This window comes from Budorcas taxicolor, chromosome 2 (genome assembly GCF_023091745.1).
Source record: "Budorcas taxicolor isolate Tak-1 chromosome 2, Takin1.1, whole genome shotgun sequence".
Lineage (NCBI taxonomy): Eukaryota > Metazoa > Chordata > Mammalia > Artiodactyla > Bovidae > Budorcas > Budorcas taxicolor.
This window is the reverse complement of record NC_068911.1, coordinates 173,424,031-173,442,100: the sequence shown is the minus strand read 5'-3', so window position 1 is coordinate 173,442,100 and position 18,070 is coordinate 173,424,031. Positions and strand designations below refer to the sequence as shown.

The following is an 18,070-nucleotide window of genomic DNA, read 5'->3' as shown; positions in this document are numbered from 1 at the left end:
TCAGAGCTCATCAGGCCAGGATAGCTCTCTGGAATCTAGCCCGGGGGTGGTTTTCACATCAGCCTCTGTTTCAGTGACTGAGGACCTGGGGATTTCTCCTTTTCCTTCCGGCCCGAGGCCCCTCACACACTTCTTCCAGTGGGCCAGGCGGTGGTGGGCAGAGGACCGGATCTCCCCACTCCGCAGGCCATAGATAATGGGGTTGGCCATGGAGTTGACAAGGCAGAGCAAGGAGCAGAAGGCGAAGGCCTTCTTGACCTGGTCGCTTAGCCTGGCAGCCAGGCTGTAGACCATGAGGGCCAGTACCGGGAACCAGAATATGAAGAGCACAGCCAGGAGCATCCCCAGGGTCTTGGCCAACCGCACATCCAGCCGCATCCGGACCATTCCAGACAGGTGTCTGTCCCGGTGCTCAGCCAAGCTGGCTACGTGCTGATGGGCCTTCCAGAGGACATGCGCGTAGGTGTAGATGATGCCCGCGAAGAGGGTGGCGATGAACAGGAGCCAGCCCAGCAGATAGTCATTGGGGATCAGGGGGAAAAGCTCAGAGCAGGGCCTGGGGCAGCAGGTCCATCCCATGAGGGGCAGGTAGGACACCAATGCAGCGAGCACCCACATGATGCCCAGGGTCACCAGTGCCCTCCTGCGGGTGAGCAGAGCTTTGTAGGTAGGCGGGTAGCGCAGACAGAGGTAGCGGTCGAAGGCAGTCAGCAGCAGGCTGCCTAGGGAGGCCGTGAAGGTCAGAGTCACACTGCCGATCTTCAGCAGGAAGACAGCTTTGGAATCCACGCCATCGAAGACGTGGAAATGTACAAAGCTGGAGGCAAAGACCACACTGGCCAGAAAGTCGGCCCCAGCCAAGCTGCCAATGAACAGGTAGGACGGCTTCTTGCGGAGCCGGTGTGAGGACACGATGAGGTAGAGAACAGCCAGGTTCTCCAGGGCGCTCAGCAGGCCCAGGAGGGTGCACAGCACTGCGATCGCGATCTTTTGGGGACCGCTCAGGATCATGTACTCCTTCATGGGGTTGAAATTCAAGCCATCGCTGGAACCATTGGCTGCCTCTATCTTCAGGCATATCTCCATGGGGTGGGTCCCTGGGCTTCTGCCGGGCTTGCCAAGAAGTCTTTGCTGTGGCACAAGAAGAAGAAGAAGAGATGAGCCTTTTTCAGTCAGTGCAATGACCTCACACGATCACTGACTCTAGCCAAACTCTTCACCTGTGCGGATGGATCATATTTGTTGCTCTCTGCAGCGTCCCTAGTGTCTCAGACCGTAAAGAAACCGCCCGCGATGCAGGAGACCTAGGTTCCATCCCTGGGTGGGGAAGATCCCCTGGAGAAGAGCAAGGCAACTCACTCCAGTATTCTTGCCTGGAGAATCCCATGGTCAGAGGCGCCTGGCGGGCTAGAGTCCACGGGGCCGCAGAGAGTCGGACGCGACTTTGTGGCCCGCACTTTCACTTTGTCACTTTCTCTCTCTTTCACCCTTTCTCCATTCTGGTGAGGTGTACTAGATCTGTACTGGTTGCCTGAGGAGAGGCATGTGGGAATTCAAGAAGCTGAACAAGTGAAAAAAGTAAAGTCGCTCAGTCGTGTCTGACTTTTTGCGACCCCATGCGGCTGTCCATGGGATTTTCCAGGCAAGAGTATTCCAGGCAAGGTTACCATTGCCTTCTCCCGGGGATCTTCCCCACCCAGGGATCAAACCCAGGTCTGCCACATTGCAGGCAGACGCTTTACCATCTGAGCCACCAGGAAAGTACATCAAGAAGCCAAAGTGACCTGCAAACGATATGATCTCACCTATATGTGGAACTAAAAAAACCCCAAACTAATTCAAAGATACAGACACTAGCTTGGTGGTTGCCAGAAGGAGGGATTGGTGGGAGGGTGGTGTGGGTGAAATGCCTGGAGGGAGTCAAAGGTACAAGCTTTCAATTATAAAAAAGTCTTGGGGATAGTTATTAATACTATATTTGAAAGTTGCTAAGAGAATAGATCTTGAAATTCCTCATCATAAGAAAAAAATTGCAACTGTGTAATAATAAGGAAGTGGTAACCCACTCCAGTCCTCTTGTCTAGAAAATTCCATGGATGGAGGAGCCTGGTGGGCTACATACAGTCCATGGGGTCGCAAGGAGTCGGACACGACTGAGCGACTTCACTTTCACTTTTCAATGACTTATTCCGGTGATCATTTCCCAATACGTACAAATATCAAATCATTATGTTGTACACCTGGAAATAGTATTATGTCACATGTGAATTATACCTCAATGAAGTAAAATAAGAAATAAAAGTGACTTGCAAGCTTTTGGGGTTCACGCGAAAAACTACGCTAAAGACTTCATTTTGAAAGTATGGACGTGGGGTCGCAAAGAATCAGACACGACTGAGCGACTGAACTGGACGGAACTGAAGGGTCGGAAACTGAAAGGAGGGCTTCCCAGGTGGCTCAGTGGTGAAGAACCCGCCTGCCAATGCCGGAGACGCGGACTCAATCCCTGGTCTGGGAAGATCCCACGTGCTGGGGAGCAGCTAAGCCCATGGGCCACAGCTGGAGCCTGGGCTCTAGAGCCTGCGAGCTACAGCTGCTGAAGCCTGCACACCCTGGAGCCCATGCTCTGCAACGAGAGAAGCCGCCACAATGGAAAGCCCATGCGCTGGAACTGGAGCGTGGCCCCATGCTCCACAACTAGAGGAAAGCCTGCAGAGCAGTGAGGACCCAGAGAGCCAAAAAGAAACAAAGAAAGCTACAGTAAAACACTGAAAGGCAAGCAAAACCAAGAAAAAATGGACTCCAGAGTGATAGGGTGGAGGGCTTTTTGCATTTGTGTTTTGTTTGCCAGTTTTGGTAAGATGCTGAAGGTTTAACAACTTTTTAGGGATGGTTAGACAAGACTTGGGTTTCACACAAGTAGAAATGCCAGATAAAATATAGGAGTCCAGATAAATTTGAATGTCAGATAATGAATCATCTTTAGTATAAGTATGTCCTAAGTATTGAGAAAAACAGGGCACCCGAATATTGTAAGGGACATTATTAGAAAGCAAACTGAATTTTTCTAGAGGGATATACTCTCTTATCCAGGTCACATAAGATTTCCACATATAAAGGCCCAGGGAATTTGAGGTCATGATGCAGAATTACAAAGTGCACAAGTAAATAGGAAGAAGAGTTAGCAGAAATGTCATACGGTAGAATTAGACTTCCAAGAACTTCACATAATTCTTGGGTTTATGTTATAGAATATGTATATAAGCTGCTTCTTTTTCGTGCAGCACGAGATCTTAGTTCTTGGACCAGGGGTTGAACCTATGCCTCCTGCACTGGAAGCATGGAATCTTAACCACTGGACTGCCAGGGAAATCGGAATGTGTTTAATATGGTTAAACAATAAGGAATCAAAGCCATGATTACTTAGTTAGAGGCTAGGCAGATTTGAAGAAGAATCAAGTAGAATTTCTGGATGTGAAAAATGAAGTCATTGAAAATGGAAAGCCTTAAGAGGAGGTGAAAGAGCAGAAGAGACTCAATTCAGTTCAGTTCAGTCGCTCAGTTGTGTCCGACTCTTTGCAACCCCATGAATTGCAGCGCACCAGGCCTCCCTGTCCATCACCAACTCCCAGAGTTCACTCAAATTCATGTCCATCGAGTCAGTGATGTTATTCAGCCATCTCATCCTCTGTTGTCCCCTTTTCCTCCTGCCCCCAATCCCTCCCAGCATCAGTCTTTTCCAATGAGTCAACTCTTCTCATGAGGTGGCCAAAGTACTGGAGTTTCAGCTTTAGCATCAATGCTTCCAAAGAAATCCCAGGGCTGATCTCCTTTAGAATGGACTGGTTGGATCTCCTTGCAGTCAAGGGACTCTCAAGAGTCTTCTCCAACACCACAGTTCAAAAGCATCAATTCTGCAGTGCTCAGCTTTCTTCACAGTCCAACTCTCACATCCATACATGACCACAGGAAAAACCATAGCCTTGACTAGACGGACCTTTGTTGGCAAAAAAAATGTCTCTGCTTTTGAATATGCTATCTAGGTTGGTCATAACTTTCCTCCCAAGGAGTAAGTGTCTTTTAATTTCATGGCTGCAATCACCATCTGCAGTGATTTTGGAGCCCAAAAAAATAAAGTCTGATACTCTTTCCACTGTTTCCCCACCTATTTCCCATGAAGTGATGGGACCGAATGCCATGATCTTCATTTTCTGAATGTTGAGCTTGAAGCCGACTGTTTCACTCTCATCTTTCACTTTCATCAAGAGGCTTTTTAGTTCCTCTTCACTTTCTGCCATAAGGGTGGTGTCACCTGCATATCTGAGGTTATTGATATTTCTCCTGGCAATCTTGATTCCAGAAGAGACTAGCCAGCTAAAAAGCTCTGATCTAGAAAGTGGATCTGGGGAAACTTCTCAAAAGGCTGCACAAGGAGATAGAGAGATGGGAAAGACGGAAAAATGGTTAAGAGACAGGAAGCATCAAAAGAAAAGGTTTAATATATATCCAACTGGAGTTTCAGAAGAGACAAGTAGAAATTGGTGATGGGCATTGGGGAGGTCATATTCAAAGAGATGCTAGTGGAGAATTGCCCAGAATTCTCCTGGATGTGATTCCTCAGATTCAGAAATCACAGTGAACTTCGAGCAGGTTTGTTTTTTTTTTTAACTGTAGTTGATTTAAAATGTTGTGTTAGTTCCAGGTGTACAACAACGTGATTCAGTATATATATATATATATTTTTTTCCAGATTCTTTCCCATTATAGGTTATCATAGGATATTGAATATAGCTACCTATGCTATACAATGAAAAAAGAAAAAAAAGTGCTAGTTGCTCAGTCCTGTCCTGATTCTTTGTGACCCCATGGAAGGTAGCCTGCCAGGTTCCTCTGTCCATGGAATTCTCCTGGTAAGAATTCTGGACTGGGTTGCCATGCCCTTCTCCAGGTAATAAATAAATAAAAGTCAACAGTCTTTTATAAACATAACATTATATTTATATATATATACCTTTTCAGTTTCTTTTCCATTATAGGGTGTTACAGGAGATCGAATATAGTTCCCTGTGCTATACAGTAGGACCTTGTTTATCCATTTTATATATAGTCATGTGTTGAGCAGAATTTTTAAAACAAATGAATTCTATATTCACATATATTGTAATAAAACTTCAGAATGCCAAAGACAAAGAGGAAAAAATAAAAACAATCAGAGATTAAAAGAAGCACAATACCTGCAAAGGAATCACAATGAAATTTAAAAGCAGATTGGCCAAGAGCAATAATAATAGCCAGAAGATAGATGGCAGAAAGCTAGCTGTCACTCAGTTCAGTTCAGTTCAGTTCAGTCGCTCAGTCGTGTCCGACTCTTTGCGACCCCATGAATCGCAGCACGCCAGGCCTCCCTGTCCATCACCAACTCCCGGAGTTCACTCAGGCTCACGTCCATCGAGTCAGTGATGCCATCCAGCCATCTCATCCTCTGTCTCAAAATAATACAAATAGAATTATTCACTAACCGACCTTCACTGAAGGAAGTCTAAAGGAGATGCCATCAGAAGAAGAAAATTCTCCATAGAGGGAAGGACAGAAAGGCAAGAAGGAACTGTGAACAAATAAGTGAATAAATGTACGAGTAAATAAAAACAAATGTCTGTATTAAGCAATAATAATACAATAATAATAGTGACTGAGACTGATTTGGAGGGGATGAAAACAGAATGCAGGTAAAATTGTGAATGACAGTAACACAAGCCGATAGAGAGGAATAGAGCTGAAGCTTTATTTAGGAAGTGAGTAACGGTATTGAACTGCGGGGCTGGAGAAGACTCTTGAGAGTCCGTTGGACTGCAAGGAGATCCAACCAGTCCATCCTAAAGGAAATCAATTCTGAATATTCATCATAAGGACTGGAAATGAAGCTGAAACTGAAGCTCCAATATTTGGCCACCTGATGCAAAGAGCCGACTCATTGGAAAAGACCCTCATGGTGGGAAAGATTGAAGGCGGGAGGAGAAGTGGACAACAGAGGACGAGATGGTTGAATGGCATCACTGACTCAATGGACATGAATTTGAGGAAGCTTCAGAGGATGGCAAATGACAGAGAAGCCTAGAGTGCTGCAGTCCATGAGGTCGCAAAGAGGTGGGCAACTGAGTGACTGAACAGTAACAAACAGAAATGATCTAATTTAGACTTTTAAAAATCAGGCATCAGGACTTCACTGGTGCTTCAGTGGTTAAGACTTCACCTTCCAATGAAGGGGTGCAGGTTTGATCCCTTGTTGGGAAGCTAAGGGCCCACAAGCTTCATGGGCCAAAAGGCCAGACATAAACAGTAGAAGCAACATTGTAACAAATTCAATAAAGACTTTTAAAATGGTCCAATAAACTTAAAAAAAATCAGGCATCATCGTGGCCACTAAAAATCGGCACTTCAAGCATTGCCAATGAATGAACAACAAAGGCGTTTGCCATCTGCCTCTACAGGAGATTGAACCCCTGCTGCTATAGCTGTTGACCTTCAATAACCCCTGAGGGAGTTCAGGGTGGAGTAAGGCACTCTGTGCTCCAGGGAATCTGGTGGGACAGGTCTTTAGATAGTTGGATGTTTTTAGGAATTTTATGATCTCAATCCTTGCATCTCCTCATATCTAGAGAAGCACTAAATCCCTTCCTGGTGACCTCAGATTCTTATAACTAACAAAAAACCTTTTGTAAAATGAGTGCTTTGTGGTATTGAACTCCACCTTCTCCAGAATCTTATATGTTGACTTCCCCCCACTGCCGCTTTGGAGAAGTCTCTCAGAGCTATCTGAGATGCTGCCTGCGGGGCTGCAGTCCTCATTTTGTCCCCAATAAAACTTAACTCGCCACTCTCAAGTTGTACATCTTTTTTAGTCAACAGTTATTGAGACCACGAAGGGACCCAGAGAAGACTTCCTTCCTTCAACTGCACTCCACGAGGAACCGGAGCTTTAGTACCAGCAGCGGCCCCTTGTGCCCATTCTTGGGGAGTGCAGACGAATTTGGGTAAGTCTCTCCTAGTTCTTGAATCTCCTGTGTTGGTTGAGATTCCAAGTTTTACTTGGCAGTGGAGGAGGTTACCTGCCCCCTCCCAGTAGGAAAGTTACTAGCCGGGGGCCCAGGTGAAACATCCGGGGCATACCCACTCATGATCCAGACACTGAGTGGGGCTTGGCTGAAAGATACTCAGAAATCCCCACCCAGGCAAAAGATACTGGGTGGGGGGCTGGCTGAAAGATGCCAGGGAATTACCCACCCAGTGAAAAGATACTGGGTAGGGGGACTCGACTGAGGAAAAAGATTAAGGAATACCCGAGGCTCAGCTGAAAGATGCTGAGGTTGCTCCGTTGTAGGGGACTGAATGGTCTTAGCTAAGTGTAAGAGGCTGATCTGACACTTCCTCAATTCGAATTTGTCAGGATAAAAGTGAGGAGAATATATGAGAGCTTTGCTCCAAAGAAAAGGGGCAAGCCTCCTTCCGGTTGGTTTCGGTTTTCTCAGCTGACTGAGGAATTTACGGGAGTGGTGGAGGCCTAGTCCTCATACCGTGCAGTGGTCCCACAGGGAAGCCCACTCATTAATTAAAATACTTGTTCATCTGGGGGTCGCACATAAGAATTGGCTATTCAGCCACCTGAGCAGCCACGGTGATCTTAGATTGCTGGAGGCAGAATCTGAGACACGTAAGACGAGCTGAAAGACTCTGGGGTGACTCCTGGAGGAATTAAGCTCACAAGCAGCAGATGGGCCCACTACACAAGTTCACTAGTGATTTTAATCCCTGACAAATTCAGCTTAAAATGGGAAACAGAATCTCTCAAAAATAGAAACAAAGGAGTGTCAGAAGGCCAGCCTCTGCTAACACTCCAGCCAGATTCATGTGTAATACCTATGCAGCTCATACTTGCAAGTACCTAGTTAACTGAAGATATTATACTAAAAGAGATCTCAACCTAAAAGGGCCAAATTGGGGTTCTTTTGATATTTCAAAATTGATATTTTTGCATGCACAATCAGAAAAGGCCTGCTGTGCTTACTTTGACTGGTATCTAGAAGCTTCTAAAAGAGGAAATGATAGGGTAACTTCTTCACAGGAAACCAACAAGAAATTGCTTGAAACTGTATCAGAACTGAAAAAGGCTGCTAGTACTGATTCTGCCAGGTCACAGGTGTAGTGGAACTGGGAAGTCACGTTTGGCATTTACGCCATTTGGCTTTTGATTTCTGGGCATCTCTGCCTTTTGTTTCAGAGTGTGACTACTGGCTGGTGAAGTTCTGGTTTGGTTTGGTTTGGTTTGAGTGTGCAGACATCTGGTACATACTTCTCGAGCTAATATGGGAATTGCTCATTCTAAGGTTCCACACTCCACCTGGGAACCCCTTGGAAAAACAGATTTTTTTTTCGACTGGTCAATCTATAGCTATGACAAGAAAAATGGCCTAAAATATTAGATCTTTATTGACAATAGGATAGGAAAATGGACTATAGTTCCCTTATGTCTAGGACTTCCTTCTGTAATTAACAGCCTGGGGCTGATCAAACTAAGACCCTCACTTCCCTAGAGGGACAATCCCTGCTGGGATCAATCTGCCCTTGTTATAAGGACCAACTTGAGCACTATCTGGTCTAAATTCTGGGTATAAAACTATGATCAGAGAAAAATATTATTTTTGACAATGTGGTCACAATATTCTTTAGACTCCAGAGAAAGCTTGAAGAAAAAAATTATCTTTCTAAGAATTCTTGCCCTGAGGAAATAATTCCCCCTGGAATGGGGGAGACCCAGGTTTGATCCCTGGGTCGGGAAGATCCCCTAGAGAAGGAAATGGCAACCCACTCCAGTACTCTTGCCTGGAGAATCCCATGGAGGGAGGAGCCTGGTAGACTACAGTCCATGGGGTCACAAAGAGTCAGACACGATTGAGCAGCTTCACTTTCTTTCATACCTTTAGACCAGAGCTCTCTGGATCACTCTAGGCCATCTCTAGTTCCTGAAACCAAAAGAAAAAAAATAAAGGGAACAAAGCCTTTTAAAATCTTACTCCAACCCTTTTTTTTAAAACAACTAGTATTCATAACTGAGTCTGGAAATTAAGCAGAATATTTTCATTGTACCTAGGTTTAATATAAGTTAACTATTATTATATCTGTTACAAGTTTGTCAGCAAGGAAATTACCTTGAGTGAAGAAACTTCTAAAAAATGTTACCCCAATCTGGAGAGACTATTTTAGACAGACATTCCTAAAGAATAATTATTCTTAACTTGAACTTCTAAGGATTGTGCTAAATTAAGTGTTGGAAGTGTATTGAATAGCTAAGTCATTTCCAAATAAAATAAGATTTTGAAACATTTACTGCTGAACACTAATTTCCTTTTACAGAGAAACTAAAGATTTCTGGGATTAAAAATGAACAATATTTGGGGCCATCCTAAAATGTTCTCTTTAAGAAAGCAAAGGTTTTAGAAATTATCACTGGTATTTATGCTTATCAGTCTATAAAATGCTAAAATAAAAGTCAGTTCTTGGTTGCTTAAGGGAAGTAGGAAGTATGTTTTCGGTAAAGAAGGTATGAGGAATGGAACTGCGTTTTGTGAAGGGAAAAGGAAGTAAGCCTGCTTTACAGGTGGCTTTTTAGGAAGAACATAGTCATGGGTACAGAAAGCGATGAGGTTTGTAAAAATCGAACCATGAAGAAAGTTTTGTACATAGTCAGGACTAAGTTTTCTTTATCTCTTAAATGATCTGTTCTAAAATCTTTTATTGTTACTTTGACTAAGTGAATAGCTATTGTTTCACAATGACATATAATCCTATCTGACTGAGTTCTAAACCTTTTTGATATTTGTTGACAAAACTTCCTAAATCCTTCTAATGAAGAAGATTTCTAGCTAACTTCTGGATTCTTCAGAGGGCCCCTGAAACACCCCAAGAGAGATATTACACTAATTTGGCTCATTTTGTATACAGAATTACATGGGGGAATATTGTCCAGTGAGTAATAAGTCTCGGTTTAAGCCACCAGGGAAGTCCTATATTGTATGGTAAATGTTACTAATATAGATATCCTAGAAATTGTATGGAGTTCCTAAAATTCTGATATGTTTGGGTAAAATGTTATCAGGCAGAATTCTAGTTACTATCTCAATATTGTCATAGCATTAACCAAGTTTTGCCTCTTCAAGAAGATTTATAAAAAGGACTTTTGAATAAATGCCAGTTTCTGAACTGAGTAAGGATTCTAATAGAAAACCTGACAACTTCACAAAGGTTAACAAAAGGACTGAATGAACTGGTGAATATGCTTATAACTTGTATAGTTTCTCTCTGAAAAATTACTGATTTGAATCTGTGTTTTCCAGGAGTAAGAAAAAAAAAAAAAACACCTTTCCCTCAAACTAATTATGGCAGTAGTTTGGTAAAATTATATTTTATAAACAAATTGAAACATTTATCTTTTCTCTCTATCTGAACCCTCCAGAGATTGGAATCTCTTAGTTTCCAGTAACTTTATCAGATAAGTTAGGAAGGTCATCTCAATAACAGGTACAGAAATCTCATGACACCACCCTTATGGCAGAAAGTGAAGAAGAACTAAAAAGCCTCTTGATGAAAGTGAAAGAGGAGAGTGAAAAAGCTGGCTTAAAGCTCAACATTCAGAAAACGAAGATCATGGCATCCAGTCCCATCACTTCATGGGAAATAGATGGGGAAACAGTGGAAACAGTGTCAGACTTTATTTTTTTGGCCTCCAAAATCACTGCAGATGGTGACTGCAGCCATAAAATTAAAAGACGCTTACTCCTTGGAAGGAAAGTTATGACCAACCTAGATAGCATATTCAAAAGCAGAGACATTACTTTGCCGACTAAGGTCAGTCTAGTCAAGGCTATGGTTTTTCCTGTGGTCACGTATGGATGTGAGAGTTGGACTGTGAAGAAGGCTGAGCGCCAAAGAATTGATGCTTTTGAACTGTGGTGTTGGAGAAGACTCTTGAGAGTCCCTTGGACTGCAAGGAGATCCAACCAGTCCATTCTAAAGGAGATCAGTCCTGGGTGTTCATTGGAAGGACTGATGCTAAAGCTGAAACTCCAATCCTTTGGCCACCTCATGCGAAGAGTTGAGTCACTGGAAAAGACCCTGATGCTGGGAGGGATTGGGGGCAGGAGGAGAAGGGGACGACAGAGGATAAGATGGCTGGATGGCATCACCGAATCGATGGACATGAATTTCGGTGAACTCCGGGAGTTGGTGATGGACAGGGAGGCCTGGTGTGCTGCGATTCATAGGGTCGCAAAGAGTCAGACACGACTGAGTGACTGAACTGAACTGAACTGAACTGAGAAGGGAGGAATTTATTTAGATCTGTTAGGCAAAATCTGTGTTAAGTCTTTGGCGTGACTTTCCTAGCCCTGAAAGATTTTATTTTAAAAGTTCAATCTAAGACTATATAAGTCTCAGCAAAGCAAAAAAATCTATGATCAATTTTGGTTATGTAAATCATGCCTAGTTTATTGAGACCAGACCTATATTACAAACAGGTCTTAATTAGGTTATATTTGGTAAAAATGACTGTGATTTTAGGGAGAAGGGGCTTCCATGGTGGCTCAGATGTTAAAGCGTCTGCCTGCAATGCGGGAGACCCAGGTTTGATCCCTGGGTTGGGAAGATCCCCTGGAGAAGGAAATGGCAACCCACTCCAGTACTCTTGCCTGAAAAATTCCATGGACAGAGGAGTCTGGGGGGCTACAGTCCATGGGATCACAGAGAGTCGGACATGAGTGAGCGACTTCACTTTCTTTATTTAGGGAGAAAGAGATGTTTCAATGAATGTTAAATCCCTGCTCTGTATCTACTAAGACTCATTTCCTGGATAGGTCTTTGCTGTTAGGGTATATTAACGTAAAATTTAATTGAATTATTGAAGGACACTCGGGCTGTTTTTGAAGTTTATCTCAGTAATCTGTCTTTGGATGAAGATCAGTTGCCTCACACATAACCTGCAACCAAAACTGGAAGAAGACATAATTTAAGGAACTCTCTCCAACCTAGACGGAAGGACCTTTCAACTCCATGGTACTCTTAACTAGCTCATGCCCAGTGAAATTGAAGGGAAATTGAATCAGGTTAACTCCCACTTCCAAAGGCCCCTGAGCTGGACTGGTCTATAGAGAGGCCTACTGACCTCAAACTCACCTTAAAACGATGCTCAAACAGAGGAAACTACACTATCCTAGGATGAGAAGAAGATGACATCAGAAGCAGACAGCTTGCCCAAGATGCTGATCTGACTTGTGTGATCATTTATAATGTTTTCTTGATTCCTTGGACTTATGCCTATCAATCAAATGTTTATCATGGACATGATTCTATGCTAGTTTAAAACTCAATCCAATTGTTGGTTTGTGGCCAGTTACCTGTGCCTAGTACTTCTGGGTTACCTTGGTGGATTTCTGTTCTCTAGGGCTCTGATTGGATACCCCCTAGGAAATTTATTTTAGATGAGTGTTCAGTCCTGTTCTATCTATTCATTATATTACTAGATGGGATCCTCTCACCTGGCCAATTAATAATACCTGCTTTGATGCTGGCCATAGATTTAAGTTTTCTCTTAGGGTCATTTGAACTCAATCAAGTGATGAGCTAAGTCTCAATAAAAAATTAACTTCTCATCCATTAAAAGGAAAACTCCCACAATTATGGGGAGGATGTACATGGTTAACACAGGCTATGGTCATTTAAGTTTAAAGGCTTCTCTATGTTGGGAACGGTTAAATCATACTAAAAATGATCAACCTGGTAATTATGAGACAAGGCTGGGTGCTTTATGAACTATGACTGTTATTACCCTTAAAGAGAGTGATTGTTGTGGAACTCAGTGGATTTGTGGCACTAATTTATGGCCTTGACATCTACAGGGATGGATATGAAGGTGTAGCCTGGGATTCCTATGAATTTAAGGTCATACTTGTTAACAAATTAGAGGTAATCCCAGACAATCTATTATTGATATGATCCCAGTGGGTCAAAGATCTGTATTCTACTAGTATGACCATTTAACAGCTTTTGTGTGTGTGTGTGTTTGCCTTCAATGGGGTTGGAGGCTGTAATTGATCATATCTAAGCCTTAACAACTTTCATAAGCTTTAAATGATAGTAATTGGGCTATTAGCTTATTGAATTCTGAGATCTATATGGTGAGAAAGGAAGTGCTACACAACTTCAAGGTCTTACAGCATCTCAGGGAGATGTCTGTGCTATAATTCAAAGTGAATGCTGTATTTTCATACCTGATAAATCCTTTAATGTAACACATTTGATGACCCAAATGAAAAATCAGATTTCTGCTTTAAAAGACCCATTCCCTAGTCTTGACAATCTTAAAAAAAAAACCAAAAAACTGGTTTGGTGTGGGAGGCTCATGGCTAAAATATTTACTTTTAATTCCACTAATGTTTTTAACTATGAAGTGAAATCGTTCAGTCGTGTCTGACTCTTTGCGACCCCATGGACTGGAGCCCACCAGGCTCCTCTGTCCATGGGATTCTCCTGGCAACAGTACTGGAGTGGGTTGCCACTTCCTTCTCCGGGGGATCTTCCCGACCCAGGGATCGAATCCGGGTCTCCTGCATTGTAGACAAACGCTTTACTGTCTGAGACACCAGGGAAGTATTTGTTTTTAACTATACCATTTGTATTTTGGTTGTTTCATAAGATTATTATTTCTTGAATTTCCAAGTGTATGACTGAGGCTCCAATGAAAATGATGACTAGACTTGAAGCAGTTGATCAATGTATAGCTCGATATATGATCAATGATTGTAATAGTGTAATTCTAGGTATGAAAAGATGCAATGAGAGGAAACTAGAAGACAGGTGTCCACAGATCTTTGACTATTAAGACCTAATCCAGTAACAGCACATTGAGTGTCTTATCAACAAACACCTTCTTCAGAACTGGGAACGAGCCTTCCTAGCAACACGGGACAAAATGGTCATGAAATGCCCCCCAAAGTATGGTCAGATTTATGACCACAAGGGGGCCAGGTCAACCACAGATTGTCACTTACCAAGAGCATTGCCAATGAATGAACAACAAAGGCATTTTCCACCTGCTTCTATGGAGATTGAGCCCCATGCTGCTGTAGCTGTTGACCTTCACCAACCCCTGAGGGAGTTCAGGGTGGAGTGAGGCACTCTGTGCTCCAAGGAATCTGGTGGGACAGGTCTTTAGATAGTTGGATGTTTTCAGGAATGGGTTTTATGATCTCCATCCTTGCATCTCCTCTTATCCAGAGAAGCCCTAAATTCCCTCACAGTGACATCAGATCCTCATGATTAACAAAAAACCTTTTGTAGAATGAGTACTTCATGGTATTCAACTGCCCCTTCAACAAAACCTTATATATTGACTTTCCCCCACTGCTGCTTTGGAGCAGATTCTCAGAGCTATCTGAGATGCTGCCTCCTGGACTGCAATCCTCATTTCCCCACAAATAAAACTTAACTTGCAACTCTCAAGTTGTACATCTCTTTTTTCAGTCGACAAGCTAAACATCCCACTCATGAAATTAGACAAAGAGCAACAGCAAAAATACAGAGAAGGCGGAAGGCAGAAATAATAAGAGCAGAAACTGATGACACGGTAAAACAACTGAAAATAAGATGCCCTGACAAAGACCGAAACTAGTTCTTTGAGAACATCATAAAACAGACAGACAGACCTTAAGATTCCTCAAGATAAAGAAGAGAGCCTCCGAATAAGAAAAATATCAGGCATGAAAGAAAATGGTCAATTATCCTCTGAAACGACATTTAACCTCAATAGCATCCACAAAAAGGCAAGTTTCACCACCATCAGATCAGCCAAAAGATGAACCTGACAACGCTGAGTATTGGAGAGGTGTGGAGGGCGAAAATTCAGTGCTGTGATGGGGGTGTGAGTTGGTGCAAACACTGTGGTGAGCAGTTTCCCAAAATCTAATGAAGCCAAAGACAGCCACTTCCCTGGAATGCACCAATTCCGCGCCTGAAAATGTTCAAAGGTGTTAGTTTCAGCATTTTTGAAATAGCAAAAAGCCACCACCAATCACAAAAGTCCATCATTGGAAAATGCATAGATAAGTTATGGTACATGCCTACAAAGAACTGCATAAAGCAGTGAAAAATTAACTAGAACTAAACTCATCAACAGGGGTAAGTCTTACCAACACAGCGTGGAGCCAGAAGTCCAGTCCCTTAGGAGAATGCAGAAGTTTTATAAAGCAGATAAAGGGAACTGGAAGATAATGGCAGAGGAATTAGAGAAGTAGGGAGGGCAGGATTTTTTCCAGACTAGACTAGAAATCAACATCTTGCCTGAGGCAAAGTGAAAAAGCTGCTCCTCTCTGTCGATGATGTCCTGTGTATTCTTTACTCGCTGTTTTTCGATCTCGAAACATTAAATAGTAAAACACTAAAAAGTAGTTATTATTGAAAAGTGGAAAAGTAGCTACATTGAAACACAATAGTATTTTATCAAGTGTAAATATTTTACTTAACATTCAAAACAGGATTTATTATAATTTTTTGGCACTCATTTAAATTTTGTTCCCCCAGTGAGACCCTACTTCTGGTCCTGTTAGAGATTCTCAGTGGGTGGGAGGTGGGACGAGAGATGTCTGTGGCTTTCCGAGCAGTGGTTTCCTGGTGTGTCTGAGTGGGAAGAGCTTAACCGCATTTTCATATCTTCCCTCACAATAACCTCCAGGGTAGGTATGCTTATGCTCACTTTGTAGAGGAAGAAGACTTAGGAATGATAAACTCTTTGGGCAACCTGGACTCAATTTCCTTATTTATAAAAAGCAATAATGTTGGTAACCTCATCATAAAGATTTAGTGAATTAATACATAAAATAGGGGACTTTGCTTGTGACCCAGTGCTTAAGAATCTGCCTTGCAATGCAGGGGACACAGGTTCGATTCCTGCCGAGGGGCAAATAAACCTGTGCTGCAGTGAAAGATCCTGTGTGCTGAAACTAAGACCCACTGCAGGCTAGTAAATAAATATTTTTTAAAAACACTTAGAAGAAGTATAGAAGAGATCTCTTTACTGAGCTGTTCCTGACTTGGAACCTGCTCAGGATGACCTAGTTATTTAAGCGTGAGAATTGGGGTTCACAGACTCAATGAACATGAGTTTGAGCAGACTCCAGGAGACCGTGATGGACAGGGAAGCCTGGCGTGCTGCAGCCCATGGCATCGCCAAGAGTTGGACACGACTGAGCGACTGAATCGAACTGGGGTTCAAGTCCAGTCCTGTCTACACCGGTACCCTAAGTGTGGTTAATCTGAATGGAGATGTGCTCTGAGTGTAAAATACACACCAGATTTCAAAGACCGTATGGAAGAAAGAAAGTAACATAGCTCATTAGTAATTTCTTAATATTAATTACCCGAGATGATAAATTGGGCTAAATAAAAACATTTCCTTTGCCTGTTTCTTTTTATGTACTTAGTTTTTCCTGTGGCTACTAGAACATTTAAAATGACAAGTGGCTCATGGGACAGTGCTAGCCCACTCCAACATGCTGTACTGTCTGATGACAGCAAAGTCAGAAGTATTGCATTGCAGCTGCCACTGGCAACCCCAGTTGGACTCAACTGTTTGCCTAACCATTCCTCAAATAGTTCTGCTCCAAACCCACACCCTGTGCTTTGGAGTCGTAATCTCTGGCCCTCCAGGGAAGTCCTAGTTCTGCTTTCTACCCGCCTTTGCCCCAGGGGTTCCTTTCCCAGTTCATCTTCCTTCTGGACTCATCTTTTATCTTGTGAAGTCTTCCTCGAACCACAGTCACACACCACTTTCCCAGACTTACTCTGTGTATATTATAACCTGCTCTGGTTAGTCTTTTCTGCAGCCAAATTAATAACTGCACCAACCAACATGCTATGCAATTTAACTTCTACAAAATATTTTTTCTCAGCTACCATCTAATGTAATCCATACAACCTCTGATAGAAGAACTGTGGTTATTGTTAATGCTCGGATAATGGAGGCTCAGAGATGTTACTTGAAGGAGGACACAGTTTGTCAAGGTCAGAGACTGAGCCTTCATTATTTCTGGGTCTTCAGTGCCTTGCACAATGCCTGCTACATGGTCGATGCTCAAAAAGTTCTTAGTGAATGCAACCCATTTGGATGGAAAGGGGCTGTCTCCAATGCAGTAGATCCCAAGTAATGTTAGCAGAAGCACACTGATTGAAACCGCCCACCCTGGCCGGGCACCATAGTAACCATTTGCATGAGTTGTTTTATGACAGGAGATCCTGATAAGGAATACGGAACTAATAGGCCACCACCAACCAGAAGAGTTAGGGAAAGGTCGAAAGGAAAGATTGCATGTCCGTCCCCTTCCCAGAATCCCTCTCGCTAGCATCCATCTTGGCTGAGTGATGCGTGTGCCACCAGGAAAGACTCTGAATTAGGATGACGGGCCAAAGACCACCCAGAAACTAATCCCATCACCATAAAACCCGACACTGCGAGCCACATGGCAGAGCAGTTGTCCTGGGTTCCCTTACCCTCCTGCTCTCCACCTGGGTGCCCTTTCCCAATAAAATCTCTTGCTTTGTCAGCACATGTGTCTCCTTGGACAATTCATTTCTGAGTGTTAGACAAGAGCCTAGTTTCGGGCCCTGGAAGGGGTCCCCTTTCCTACAACAGTAAGAGTGTAAAGGGAAAGGGGAGCACGTTGGGTAGGTTCTAATCCTAGCCCGGTGACCTTATTCAAGGTCCTAATGCCTCTGTTTTCCCATTTCTCATCGGTAAAATGGGTTTTTGTGAGGATTTAAGTAAATTAATAAAACATATGGAAGTGTTTATTATTATTACTATCTTCAAATGGGATAATTCAACCTGCTTGGTGAAGTTGTTAAGAATAATGTGCCTGGTGCACTGTAAGAGCTTAATGAGTGGCAGCTCTTATAATCCAGTGTCTGGGTTTTTTTTTTTTTTTTTTAGAGAGCAGAATGCTTTTTACCCCCAAAGGAACCTGTATTCATA

At 43.0% G+C, this 18,070-nt stretch overlaps 1 protein-coding gene across 1 annotated transcript; it reads right to left on the bottom strand.

Moving 5' to 3' along the window:
* Positions 1 to 6,476, bottom strand: CNR2 (cannabinoid receptor 2). The gene is made up of 2 exons (XM_052636325.1): positions 6,435 to 6,476; positions 1 to 1,131 (listed from the first exon to the last, which is right to left on the bottom strand). Exons 1-2 carry the CDS (start codon positions 6,474 to 6,476, stop codon positions 1 to 3), a joined length of 1,173 nt encoding a protein of 390 aa, XP_052492285.1.
* Positions 6,477 to 18,070: the final 11,594 nt, after the last annotated feature.